Source organism: Ictidomys tridecemlineatus, chromosome 10, assembly GCF_052094955.1.
Source record: "Ictidomys tridecemlineatus isolate mIctTri1 chromosome 10, mIctTri1.hap1, whole genome shotgun sequence".
NCBI lineage: Eukaryota > Metazoa > Chordata > Mammalia > Rodentia > Sciuridae > Ictidomys > Ictidomys tridecemlineatus.
In genome coordinates, this window is record NC_135486.1 from 61,295,790 (window position 1) to 61,308,931 (window position 13,142).

The window sequence follows — 13,142 nt, forward strand, 5'->3', positions numbered from 1 at the left end:
ACGTGTCCCTTAGCCATGCGTGGCAGAGGGCTGCCTCATAGGCTGTAGATGTGGGATCTGCCCATCACTGCAGAAAGCCCACTGGACAGCACTGATCTAGAGGGACTGGCTCTTTATACAGAACAGAGGTAAACACCCCTGACCTCATCTCACAAAGGGTCACCCCTGCTTTTACGCACAGACTATGCTCGTTCAGGAAATATTTAGCTGAATGGGAGGAAGTTGCTCAGAGCTGCCAGTAGGTAGTGGGCAGAGGCCCGAGGACACAAAAGGCTGGAGGCAAAGAAAAAGTGCTGCAGCCACAGCAAAGGAAACGAGTCACCTGGGTAAGCACAGCTCGTAGACAGCAGCCTGTCACGCAGGCACCAGCCAGACGCAGGGTCTACAGGACGACATGCTCCAAGCACACAGAACTGAGAAGGCTTAACGCTAAAAGGCTCCATAAAATTTGAGCACATTATGTTATTGATAGGAAAACTGAGGCTCTTTCTGAACAGGGAGGCTGCCTGGGACCCTGCCTGGATCCCGCTCTCCCTAGATGGACCAGAGTGACTTGGGACAGTGGGTGGAAGCCGGAGCCACACCTGCAGATGAGGACAGCCAATGACCACAGACAGGACGGACCCCACACAGGGCTCCGCAGGGAATGCCATCTCCTAGCTCATCTTCACACTGGGACGCTGCGACACTGAAGAGGAAGTCAGTCCCACTGACAATCACAATGGCACCACCCGGTAAGGTCCTTCCTTTCCTCCCAGGCCTGCCCTGAGGTAGTGACTCTGGACACACACGCAGCCTGCCGGGAACCAGGGAAGAGCTGCAGGAGCTCTGGTGACACCAGGATGGCAGGTTGCTGTCACCAGGGACTCTGCACTTGGAGGTGGAATCCAGCAAGAAACATGGACTTGAGTAAGGGAAGCTGGCCTCAAGGCCCACTTTCCTGTGATCTCTTCCATGATGGGAAGGACACCTATTCTACTTCTTGTCACCACAGTAAAACATCACTGCTTATTCCCCTGGAAATAAATATTCTTGCCTTCTAGGAAAGCCCCAAATTCACCATAATGGCTTATGTCTCCTGGTCAAGTAACACCGGCAGGTGGAGCATCCCTAACCTGAAAACCCCAAATCCAAAATGTTCCAAGATCCAAAATTTCTTGAGCTACCTAATAGCACAGGAGGAAAAATCCACACCTGGCCTCCTGTGACAGGTCACAACCAATGGCCGTCAGACTCTGGGCCTGAGGCCTATGTGGACCTGCACCGACCGTGTCTCAACAGAAACACAATGTCATGTTTAGACTCGGGTCTTTGCCCCGAGACGTCTCACGTATATGAGTAAATATTCCAAAATCTGAAAAAATCCCAAACTGCCAATGGTCTGGTCCTAAGCATTTGGGACAAGGCACTTCCAGCCCATGCCCGGGAACATGCAGGGTTGGCCCACACGACCACTACTGATGGAAAAGCCCTACGGCTGCCCCACGACTGTCCCACTACATGCCAGGTCAGGTCACGGGGTGGACGGCACGGTGGGGCATTGCCTCCCGTGCCGCTACCGGAAGAGGGCAGGGCGGGCCGCACCTGCAGGAAGCCGGCCATCTCCACTCTGCTCTGCCGGGCCCTTCCGCTGGCCGGGGGTGACCACCTTGGCAGTACTGATGGACTCTATGAGGGAGACGAACTCCAGGAAGCTGGACTCATTGGGCATCTGCCCTTCCTTGGCCTCCAGGTCGGATTTGGAGGTCGGCATGGTTTTCTCCTTGTCACCAGCCACGTCTGCGGAGTGTCTGCTCAGGAAGACGTCCGTCCCACTGTCCACACTGAACACACGGGCATGTCTCTTACAAGAGGACGGGTCCAGCTTGGCCTGGCCATCGCTGCCACCCTCCGAAGGGGAGGCTGCATCAGGCAGGAGTGTGGGGGCCGTTTCCCAGGTGGGCCTCTGGGCAGGACTGCAGTCCCTGGTGGCACTGGCCCCCTCCCCGGATCCATAGTCAGAACACTGATGTGAAGACGGCTCCATCTGCCATCTCTCGGGGCTCCCTTCAGTCCTGTGGCCCTGAGGACCTAGGATGCCTCCTCCCCGGTCCTCAGAGAGCTCCAGGGTAATGGTGGGAACTCTGACCTGCTCGGTGCTCAGCGGGCTGTCCGCTCCTGGGGCAGCTGGCTCTGTGTCAGACCTGAGATGGGTCCTGTGGGTGCCCGTCGGCTGCAGGTGCAGGGAGCTATCCAAGTCCGTCATGGAGTTCGGAGTGCTGCTCATCGTGATGACGATTCTAATGGGTTCATGCAGACTCAGGGGGTCCCCAGGCTGGGAAGTGTCAATGAGCGTGACAGCGACCTCACTGTCAGAGCGGGGCAGGTCCACCTGACAGGAAGTGTCCCCTGGCTCCTCTGCAGGCTTGGCTGTGACCGTGTGGCACTGAGGACAGCTGCTGCTCAGGCTGCCCTGGGGGGACGTGCTCTGCAGGGGCTCCCTTGTGCAGCCCGGTGGACGATGCGTGGGTTCTGGAATCAGGACTGAGTTCTCACTGCCCCAGGGCTGGAAGGAGACATCTGTTTCTAGAAGGTCATACTGGGATAGGGACAGGTGTGGCAGCTTCCTCAGGGCTCCGCTGTCCACCAGGCCACCCTCGGATCTGTGGCGGGCTGGGCGCTGCGCCTGGCCTCCTCCCCCCTGGCCTCGACCGGGGAGGAGGGCTTCTGCAGTGACTGGCTTCATTGGCGGTGCTGACCCGGGGGTGGGCTCGGGCAGGTGCCCTTCAGAAACAGGGGAGCCATCCATCTTGACGCCTGGTGCAGGGCACGACGCTGGTGCCCTGGGCTGGGCTTCTGAGAAGAGGACACCTGGAACAAACAACACAGGGTATGGGAGTGGGTGACATCCCAGGGTGAGAGCACCCAGGGACAGGACAAGACCAAGGACAGCACAGCAATGATGTGACAGGGGCTTATTTCTAGCAACGTCACTTCCAAAAAGTGACCACTCCTGAAATGTCTGTCATGGTGCTCAGACTTCTGCCTCTGCTGGGCTGGGCCCTGGTGGGCAGAGCCATGCAATTCACCCAACATATCTGGCTGGGCACCTTGAGTGAGGAATTCCCGCACTGCCCGCATCTCAGACTAGATGACCCTGTGCTGCAGGAACCCGTCCTGTGCAACTTCCCTGGCCTCCACCCACTTGCTCTCAGTGGCACTCTACCCCAGGTGGGCCAGCGATGACCATGACATTATCACATGTCCCTGGGAAGCAAAACCTCCTGTTAGAACCACTGCCTAGATCTCCTGGTCTATAGACATAAACACCCACGTCACTGAGACGGAGGCCTCAGGAGGACGCTGACAGAAGCTACACGTTCTTGTCAACAGATGCAGAACAAGCACTTGACCAAATCCAACACCTTTCACAATAACAGCACAACCTGGGATCCTCAGGGAACATCCTAGGCCTGATAACGGCCTTTAGAAAACACTCAAAGCCAACATCACACTGAAAGGAGAGATGTTTCTAGAAGGACGTACTGGGACAGGGACAGGTATGGCAGCTTCCTCAGGGCTCCGCTGTCCACCCATGAAGTAGGAACAAGACCATGAGGTCACGCTCACCACCTCTAATCAACACGGTCCTAGGAACTCTAGCCAGAGCCAGACCAGAAAGAGAAGAGGAAAAGTGTCTCCGCAGATACCATCATCTTATAGACAGAAGTCCTACGAAATCCACCAAAAAACTATTAGAACTAATAAAGAAATTCAGGAAGTGTGAGTATATAAAAATCAATGTATAGGGCTGGGCATGGGAGTGCACAACTGTAATCCTAGCAACTTAGGAGGCTGAGACAGAAGGACCACAGTGACCCCAAGTTCAAGGCTAGCCTCATCAACTTAGTAGAACCATGCATTAAGATAAAATATAAAAAGGACTGGGGATGTAGCTCAGTGGTTGAGCATTTACCTAGCATGTGTGAGGACCTGGGTTCCATCCCTTTGTGCCAAAAAAAAAAAATCTATGTAAAAAAATCAATTATATTTCCACACTAGAAATGAACAATCTGAAATGAAACTAAGAACACAATTCCAGTCATAGCATCTAGAATAATAAAGTGCTTGGGAATAGATCAGACAGAAGAAGTGCAAGGATCATGCACTAAAGACTAAAGAGCATCATTAAAAGAAAGATCCAAATACATGAGAGAGACTCTGTGTGATTGCAGAAGGGAAGGAACATGCTAGGGTGGGAATACGCCCTGCATTTCTGCACCTACAGATTCAACACAGTCCTTTAAAAAATCCCAGACTGTCATTATGCAGAAATTAACAAATCACATGGAAATGTGAGGAATCCAGAAAAGCTAAAATGGTCTGGAAAAAAAAAAAGAGAAGCCTCCATTTCTCAATTTCATAGCCCATTACACAGCTAAAGTAATCCAAATACTGTGGCGCTGGCCTAAGGACAGAGACATAGATGGAGCATTAACCCTTACCTGCACCCTCAACACATGAAGTCCTGAGGCGTCTGCAGGATGACCTGGTGTGTCGGTGAGGAAAGAGCATTGTCAATAGAATTGGGACGATGTGTACCAAAGAATGGAGCCAGCCCTCCCTCCCCCATAGAAAGAACTCAGAAGGGACCACAGAACTAATGAAGAAGCCTAAGCTACCAAGTCCTCAGAAGGAAACCCAGGAACACGTCTTTATGGCCTCAGAATCAGTCATAGTGACCAAGACACAGCACCCACCAGCAATGGAAGAAGCAAGAAATAATCTGGACTTAATGAAAAATAAAGATCTGGGCTTCAAAGGAACAACTAAGAAAGGGACAAGACAACTCCAAGAATGGGAGAAAATATTTGCAGACCATACATCGTGTCTGAAAAGGGACTGGTACCCCAAACACATAGAGGACTCTCACAGCTCGGCAGCTGAGATAAGCCAATTAAAAATTGGGCAGAGGACTTTAATGTATATTTCTCTAGAGATCATTATGATGATGAGAACATTATCATTAGTTGGTGGACAAATGCCAATCAAAGTCATAATGAGACACCACTCCACAGCCACTGAGATGGCTAAAAAGAAATAGATAATTACAAGTGTTGTCAAGGACAAGGACACACCATCGCCTCAGACGCCGAGCACAGAGATGGAAAGGGTATGCCTGTTTTCTACCAGTCTGGCAGCTCCCCTCATAGCTAGACAGAGTTACAAAAGACCCAGGTAGACACCCAAGAGAAATGAAGACAGATGTCCACACAAATGCTGTCCATGAATGTTCATGGCAGCATTATTCAAATAGCCAAAGAGTGGGAGTGACCCAAATGTTGATCAACTGATAAAACAGATACATAAAACTTTGCAAATCCACTTCAAGGAATATTATTCCACAGTAAAAAGGAATGGATACATGCCACAGCATGGATGACCCTTGAGAATATTAGGCCAGTTGAAAGAAGCCAGTCACAAACGACTGCATGCTCTGTGATTCTGTTTCTTGACCTGTCCAAAACAGACAACTCTACCAAGACGGACAACAGGCTGATGGCTGCTTTGACTAGAGGAGAGGGGGTAGTGGTGATGGCTCAGTGGTTGGGGTTTCCTTCTAAGGTAATGAAGCTATTCTAAGATTTATTGTGGCAGTGAACAGGCAACTCTGGATGCACTAAAAGCCACTGAACTGCACACATTAAATGGTAAACTTTGTGGTATATGAGTTATACCACAATAACATTCTAAGACAGAAAGCCACTGATCCTTTTACCAACAACCAGAGCTGTGTGTTAGCATGGTGTCTGACAAGACCGCACCAAGGGAGACTCAACACAGTGCTTTAGTGCAGGGCTTCTGGGAAAACCCTGACCTGGTGCTCCCAAGTGGGTCAGAAGCCACTGCTATACTTCCCGTGCTGGCCTCAGGGTGGAATGACATGGAAACCTCTCTGCAATTCCCAGTGTGGGCAGAGAGGGAGGATCTCCATGGAAAAAGTGGGGGCATGCGGAAGGAGCCGTCGTCATTCAGGAGGGCAGGGGGACCAGGCAACAGCCACAGCACCCAAACCCGAAGACTATGTGGCCCGACATGAGCAGAGGGGTGTGTGAAAGTGGACGTGAAGGGACCCTGTTACAAACTATGTGCCTTTGAGTTGGTGCAAACCCGACCACAGCACATGCATCTCAGCAGCAGCCATGCAGACCAAAGCCTCCCTTCTCTATGAAGGAGTGGAGATGAAGGATGGAAAAGAAATGTCATTTTAAATTCTAGTAAAAAAGTAAAACAAATCTCTAGGTTAAAATTAAGTTCTCCAAAACAAAATGTGCAGCTGCAAAGAAACGCAGCCAGGCATCAGGCTACTGAGTCTCTCCCACCGCTTCTAGTGTGAGTGCCACACTGAGAACCCCGAAGCCAAGGATGTCTTCCACGACATCTCCACTGCTACAGCCATGCGAAAACAAGGCCCAGCAGGCAGGAACAACAGTGAAAAGCGTCAATCAAATGTCACAATTGAGCATAGACATGAATCTAAGTTCTGATGGGAAATCACAAAAGTTCAGACTGCAGTCGAAAGCACCGCGCCACTCTGGTGAGCCTCCCTGCCAGGGAGCACACTGGCTTCTGTTTCATGTGGTTTTTTTCACTGTGCTGATGACAGTGCCGAGATGAGCTGCTGAGGGTGACAGTACTCTACCTTGGAGGCCATCCATGGTTTCCTGCGCTGGCAACTCCTAAGCAAATGGAAAACAAAAATCAATATGCAATTCAGCTCCTCGTACATTTCCAGGCAGACAGTGGCCGTGTCAGCAGCCACTGTGTTTCTGAACAGCTCAGAGGGAAGAGACACTTCAGTGTCCACGCTCTTTAAGCTTCCATAAAACAGGGAGGATAGGTGGATACACAGTGTCCCTAAGGGCTGGCATCCTACCAAGACAACTGTACAGTAACAAAGGGGGTCTGCTAATTAAAAAGTAACAGGAGAAGGAATAATATTATTGTTCCTTCTTAAGGAATTCATTACTCATTATATACTAATTCCTACTTAATACTAATGAATACTAATTCATTATTAAGTATAGCACACCTCATACTTAGTTCCAGATCCCAATGAAGTTACTCTAAAAAATGTGACTTATTTACGATACTAGTGTGAGTGACAGTGGAAAGCAATAGTAGGTGCAGTTCATTCCAAGTGAAGGCATCACAAAAAACGACCTAACTGGAGAAGGGAGCAGAAAATAAAGGCCTACTCTGGAGGGTGCCTTGCAAGGGCCAGACAGTGGAGGAGGACGGTTGTGGGCTTTACGGTTGTGGGCTTTGAACCGAGGGCTGGGAGTTTGACAGACCATGGCACAGTCAGGCCACTTCCGGAGCCAGAGGTGCAGGCAGAGGGCCAGCAATACTCAGGGTGACACTACCACTCCGCACACTCACATTCTAGGGGTTCCACCCAGAACTACGGGAAGAGACAGAAACCGAGAGGACACTAACCGACTGCCCGGAGTGATGCGAGGGGACACTGGCAGACCTCCCCGAGGAGTGACATGAGTGCAGGCTCTGCCCTCGGGAGCTGCAGCGCAGTGGGGGCGTGGCCAGGCTTCCCAGGACCTCTTCCTTTTTGCTGCTGCAGCTGCCTGCCTGCTGGTCTCTGCTGACCCAAGGAGAAAAGCACAAGAGCAGCCAGGTGACCACGCAGGTCGGCGGCCCTATCAGGACTGCTCAAGCTGCCTCTTCCCGGGGCCCTTTCCTCACTTCCCTGGTACACAGTGTACTGTTTAAGGGAGGGTTGTGCACATGGCTTTAAAGTGATAAGACACACTTTGGGACAGTGTTTGACACCAGAACGGTGACGGCGATGAGTGCTGGGGGCCCTCGGTACCTCCATCCTAGGCACAGTCACCTGGGCACCCTGGCAGCACACCAACGCTGCTCCTTAAAACACAGTCATGTGCGAGCGTCTGTGCCGCAGGACGGCGCCCTGGAGCAAGAGACCCCTGTAGCAGTGACCTCAGTGGGTGCTGCAGGGCCAGGCACTAGGGCAGCCACGCCCCCTACGGGAAGTCCTGCGCATGCTTGGGGGCACTGTTGATATGCACAGTGCATACCGCGTCCCCCTGCTGTGCTGGACTCTGTGCACCACAGTGGGTGAGAACCCTCTTCCTACAGTGGCAACCGTCCAGGGCCCGCTGTCGCGCTCTGCTCGCGAGAAGTTACCGTGGGTCCTTGGGAGTGGCAGTGCGCTGGCCGCGGGCCTCTCGGTCTCTGGCTGGCTCCTCTCTCTGCTGGACTGGTCGCAGCCGGACCACTTCTCCCTTGTCGAACATGAGGTGCAGGCGGTAGCTGACCAGCTTGATGGTGGTGAAGACCACGGCCACGGAGCTGCAGTAGAGGACCGCGGTGACCGTGTTTGGAGGACAAGCCTGATGGAGAAAGCAGGAGAACCTCAGAGGCTCCTTTGGAAGCCTTTTGGGGCTGGTTATCAAGCACAAGTCACAGGCTTTCACATTTTAATAGCTTTGTAACTCCTCCTGCTTAAAATACCGCGGAAACAGCAGCTGTCCATTTACTTGTCTCTCCGTTTCTCGGCTTCTGCAGCAGCAGGGCTAGTGAGCAGGACAGGATGGGCAGGTGGGAGCTCAGAGGACCCAGTGCAGTCTAGAAGCCAATACCCGCCTTCTATCAGTCCTTCCATGGTCTGAACTGTCCCCTGGGCATCTAAAGGCCCCAGAAAGATAACACTGCCTCACAAGACGCAAGGCCTTATGCAGAACAGGAGAGGGAAGGGAGCAGGGCCAGGCCCCTGCCCTCCCTGACCTCTCACCCAGTTGACCTCAGCAAGCAAAGGACGTCTGCAGGGTTGGGATGCACACAGGAGGCACAGGAAGTTACTGCAGCCAGGAGCAACAGGGACGCTTCCACTGTGAACAGGAGCAAGAGCCCAAGGGACACCACAGGAAGCCTGGATGGACAGGGAGAGGACACCCTGAGAGGACCCTATGGGCAGCCTTGATGAACAGGGGACAGGGCACTCTAAGAAGACACCACGGGCAGGCTGGATGAGCAGTGGGACCCTCTCACCCTCCCCAGGGGTCTCTAGAATCCAGAGGCCAGCCCTGAGAGCTGCTGTCTAGAGCCCACAGGGCTCCCAGGTCCCTGTGCACCTGGTGCACGTGCCATCTGGGAGTCCCTCATCTAGGAAAGACTATCCTTGAAACAGAAAAACCAACAGCACAATGTGGCCAAGAAATAGCCAAACGGGCTCATGCGGGAGGTGAGGGTCTCCTATGCCATGGCCGCATCTGCTTCACAGGAGAAGTCCAGAGACACGTGTCAATCAGTGAGCAAGTGAGGGATGATCACATAGCATGAGACTGACATGCAGGTGACAGGCCGAGCCACATGCCGCCTAGAAGCCGCCAGGCTCCAGGCTCACACAGCAACCTGTGGAGACTAAGATCTCCAGCAGAGCAGAGGCATGGGGGCGCTAGCAGCCCAGCACCTCCTCGTAAGGGAGGTGTTTCACAGACCTAGGCTGGAGAGATAGTTAGAGGGACTGGTGAAGAGGGAGCCTGCAGCTGCCCATGACAACAAGGTAGAGCTCCTTCACATACCGTCCTCATCCAGCTGTGCCCCAGTGACCACACAGCCTGTCCCGCAGCAAGGGCAGCAGACAGGGCTCTGGCTGAGGAGTCCTCTGCCCTCTGCTCAGCCTCTCCTACCTCCTGCACTGGCTTCTGGCCATGGACTGTGGTCTGCAGCCTCCACCCCTCCTCTCCTCCACCAGGTGAGCTCAGAGCCCCATCCTCCAGAGGTTTCCTTTGGCCTTGGCATGAGCACCCAGTGGAGCAAGGACCACACCCAGGATGGACCCACAAGGAGAATGCCCTGAGCCTCTGAGCCCATGGACTGCAGATAGCCTCGTTACCATGGGCTGCATTTCCCAATGAAGGGGAAGGAAGGCCAGGGAAGCAGGGGGACAGAAGGACTGGCCTTCGGGTGGGCTGGCCTGCCTAGTGGGGAGAGGCGTAGCTCTGGGTCACTGTGCTAAGTGTGGCCTAGAGCAGCTGGGAAACGTGAACCGGCAGGAGAGCCAGGAGGTGGAGTCGGCTAACTCAGGGCTGGGTCTAGTGTGCAGCCAGGTAATAAGAGGCCCTGGTCCCACCCTGGGTGAAGGATGGGCTTGCTGGCCCTGGTCCCATCTGCAGCCCAGCACAGTGAAGACAGACCCACTGAAAGGACCCTGGAGGGGCCAGGTTTCATGTCATGGTGCCATGAGGGGCAACTGACTCTACCAAGCTCCGGAGGCCAGCACAAGCTCTCAACTATTGATCAGTCATCCAACCAGTGACCAATCAGGATCCTGGCTCTGGCCACAGAAAGGACCTAGAGGCAAAGTCAGCCAGGAAGCTATGACCACAACTATTGCTGCCCTAATGTGGTTTCCAAGAGCCATGGACCACCCATGATGAGGCTCCCTGGAGAAATGATTATTATTCCAGAGCTGGAGCTGGGACAGCATAGGGCATCCTGCAGGGACAGAAAGCCCAGGGCACGTTCAATGACCAAATTCTGGATTATTTGAACATCAGGAGAGATGAGAGGAATGAGAGATACCCACGGGATAGAAAGTCATTCTTTGAGGCCACTTATAACAAACTGAGCCAAGCCAAGAGACGGGAAGGGATAGCCCTGTAGAGAAGGGTACAGCTGGCAAAGGGAGGAAGAAAACTGGACGCAGGCCCCCATTCTCACCACCAATGTAGGGCTGCCTTAGGTGAGCACTGCTGGCTTCTGGGGCAGCTACCGAGGGAGAGGTCCAGGCTCCTCTGCACAGATTGCCCACCACACATAGAGTGCAGGCCAGCAGCCTTGCCATGGACTGGCTGACACCACCCTCCCCAGGGGCCATGTTCAACAGGACCAGGCACAAGGTCAGGGGGATGGGGGACTAACATCATGTCCCTCGGAGGTGGGATATGAGGACATGGCACTTCCATAGCATAACCACACCAAAAAATGCACCATCAGGGGCTGGACTGGGGCTTAACAGTAGAGCACTCGCCTAGCATGTGTGAGGCACCGGGTTCCATCCCCAGCACCACATAAAAATAAATAAACCAAAGATATGTGTCCACCTACAACTAAAGAAATAGTTTTTTAAAAAATGAACCATCAGCCTCCAGTCTCAGGGGAACAATCAGAAAAGTCCACGTCAACCTTTGTGCAAAACAACTTTCAATGCCACACAGAGAGAAAGCCTTGGAGAACAAGGGCCATTCAAGCAGCCAGAAACCATGCGTGACCCTTGACTGAATTCCAGATCCAAAAGAACAAGACAGAACTCCCAGCTACAGAGGCATCGCCCGCCAGGACTGCAGGGGCTCAGGCTGACAACAGCTATGTGTCACTTCTTCTGAGTGTGATGCTCATGTGGGGGCGTCTTTCCCTGAGTACTGCCAGAGTTCTTAGCAGGGCTTGCTCTATGCCCAGAGTGACCTAGGGTCTATGCTTATTCTAAAATGATGCAGCAAAATTAAAATTGTACATAGGGGGATTAGGCAGACGAGGTGGGTGTAAACACTGATGAGTCTAAGCCACACTGCAGGACACTGGTGCTAATCTTGTGGCTCTCCTGCAGTTTAGGAAACTTTTGAAATAAACACTGGGATAAAAAAGTAACTCCCATCATATCTCAGACCTGATTTTTTTTTAAAATGTATTTCACTGTGCTGAAAATTAAACCTGAACTCTCATGTCAGACCAGGCCTGTGAGTCCCAGCCCCACCAACCTCTCCAAATGTGTCCCAGGGCCTCACTGTCGCCTGCCACCTCTGAGCACTTCCCCGAGCTCACCCTTCCTCACCTTCGAGGCTTCAGCTGGGGGTCACCTGCCCAGGTGAGCCCTCCCTGACCTCCCTAAGGGGACCCTCCCTGGCTCCCACCGGAGCACTCGTCACAGCATCAAGCCACTCCCGCCTTCCTCCTGAGGTCTCCTCCCCCAGATGGAGCTGACCCGTCATTGGGATGGCTAGGAACAAACAGGGTGAATGAAAGAAAGGAAAGGGTCATCCAATCATAAGTCACAGAAGGACCCAGCCTCTTTCATGGGGGTAGAAGTGACATGCCACACCCCAGTGAAAAAGGACATCAGAAAGAGCAGCTCCAGTTCCAACTTCACAGGAGAAAGCCGAGGAGTGTCTGGCACTCAATGACATCTTACATAGCGGCCTCACTAGGGCCAAGAGTGACCTGTGAAGGTGGTCGGCAGGGACCAGGGGACTGAGCTTCTAGTGCGAGGTGCCAGAAGTCACAAGCCAAGGAACCTAGGGAATGTTAAACTAAGGCCACCCTGCGACGTCACAGCCATTTTAAAAATCTTCTAAAGTACTGGAAATAAATTTTTAATACAGGGTGAGTCTGGAAGAGAGGCCAACGCCATCTTCCTCGACCTGCTTGTCTGACTGAGTCTCCAAACTGTAGCCAGACGTCTTCCAGAGCATAAGCTGGCCCATGTCCTGCCATGCTCAGCACCCCCAGGCCCCCAGGGCCGCAGTCCTGGTCACCTTCTCCTCCGCAGCCTTGCCACCTCTGCTGGGTCCACCTCAAGGAAAGCAGCCGGACACTCTCCCATCCCAGCTCAAGCCTTCTCCCTGCTCGAGACGCTGCTCCTCCGCCGGCCTGGCCAGGGTGGTGCCTCACATAGTCAGATGAGCAGCTAGGACTCCTGGGAACCCTTCCCCAAGTGCCACGGCCATGATTGGGTCCCTAACTTCACCATCGAGCACCTGAACTCCCTCCAGGTAGCACCTGTCCTTTGCCACTCATGTCTGCCCACCTTGTGAGGGAGAGAGCAGCCACTCTGCTCTCCTGCTGTTCCCAACGACAAGCAGAAGGCCCAGACGTGGCTAGCTGTTGCCATGGACACAGTGTCATCCACCAGATGGTCCAGCACTTCCCAAGGCACAGGTGGGCCTTGCCCTTCTCTCTTAAGATGAATTGAAGTGTGCCATGTGACTTGCCCTGATTTCATAGTCTCAGGGCAAAGCGCATCTGGCTCTTCCAGGTGGAGCCTCAAGAGTTGGTACAGGAGGCCACTCTCTCTGCCTCCACCAGTGTCTGGCAACAACCTGCCAGGGTCAGGGGTGAGCATGATG

At 53.2% G+C, this 13,142-nt stretch overlaps 1 protein-coding gene across 3 annotated transcripts in view; it reads right to left on the reverse strand.

Annotated features, from left to right (window-relative positions):
- Pcnx2 (pecanex 2) overlaps window positions 1–13,142 on the reverse strand; it is a 175,331-nt gene that overhangs the window by 154,997 nt on the left and 7,192 nt on the right. For 2 of the 3 annotated variants that reach the window (XM_078023064.1, XM_078023066.1), the window contains exons 2-5: window positions 8,203–8,408; window positions 7,480–7,639; window positions 6,683–6,719; window positions 1,585–2,850 (exon numbers count right to left, since the gene is read on the reverse strand). In XM_078023064.1, coding sequence (XP_077879190.1) covers window positions 1,585–2,850; window positions 6,683–6,719; window positions 7,480–7,639; window positions 8,203–8,408 — 1,669 coding nt within the window. The remainder of the gene's footprint in view (window positions 1–1,584; window positions 2,851–6,682; window positions 6,720–7,479; window positions 7,640–8,202; window positions 8,409–13,142) is intronic. The other variant, XM_078023065.1, reaches the window with a different exon arrangement.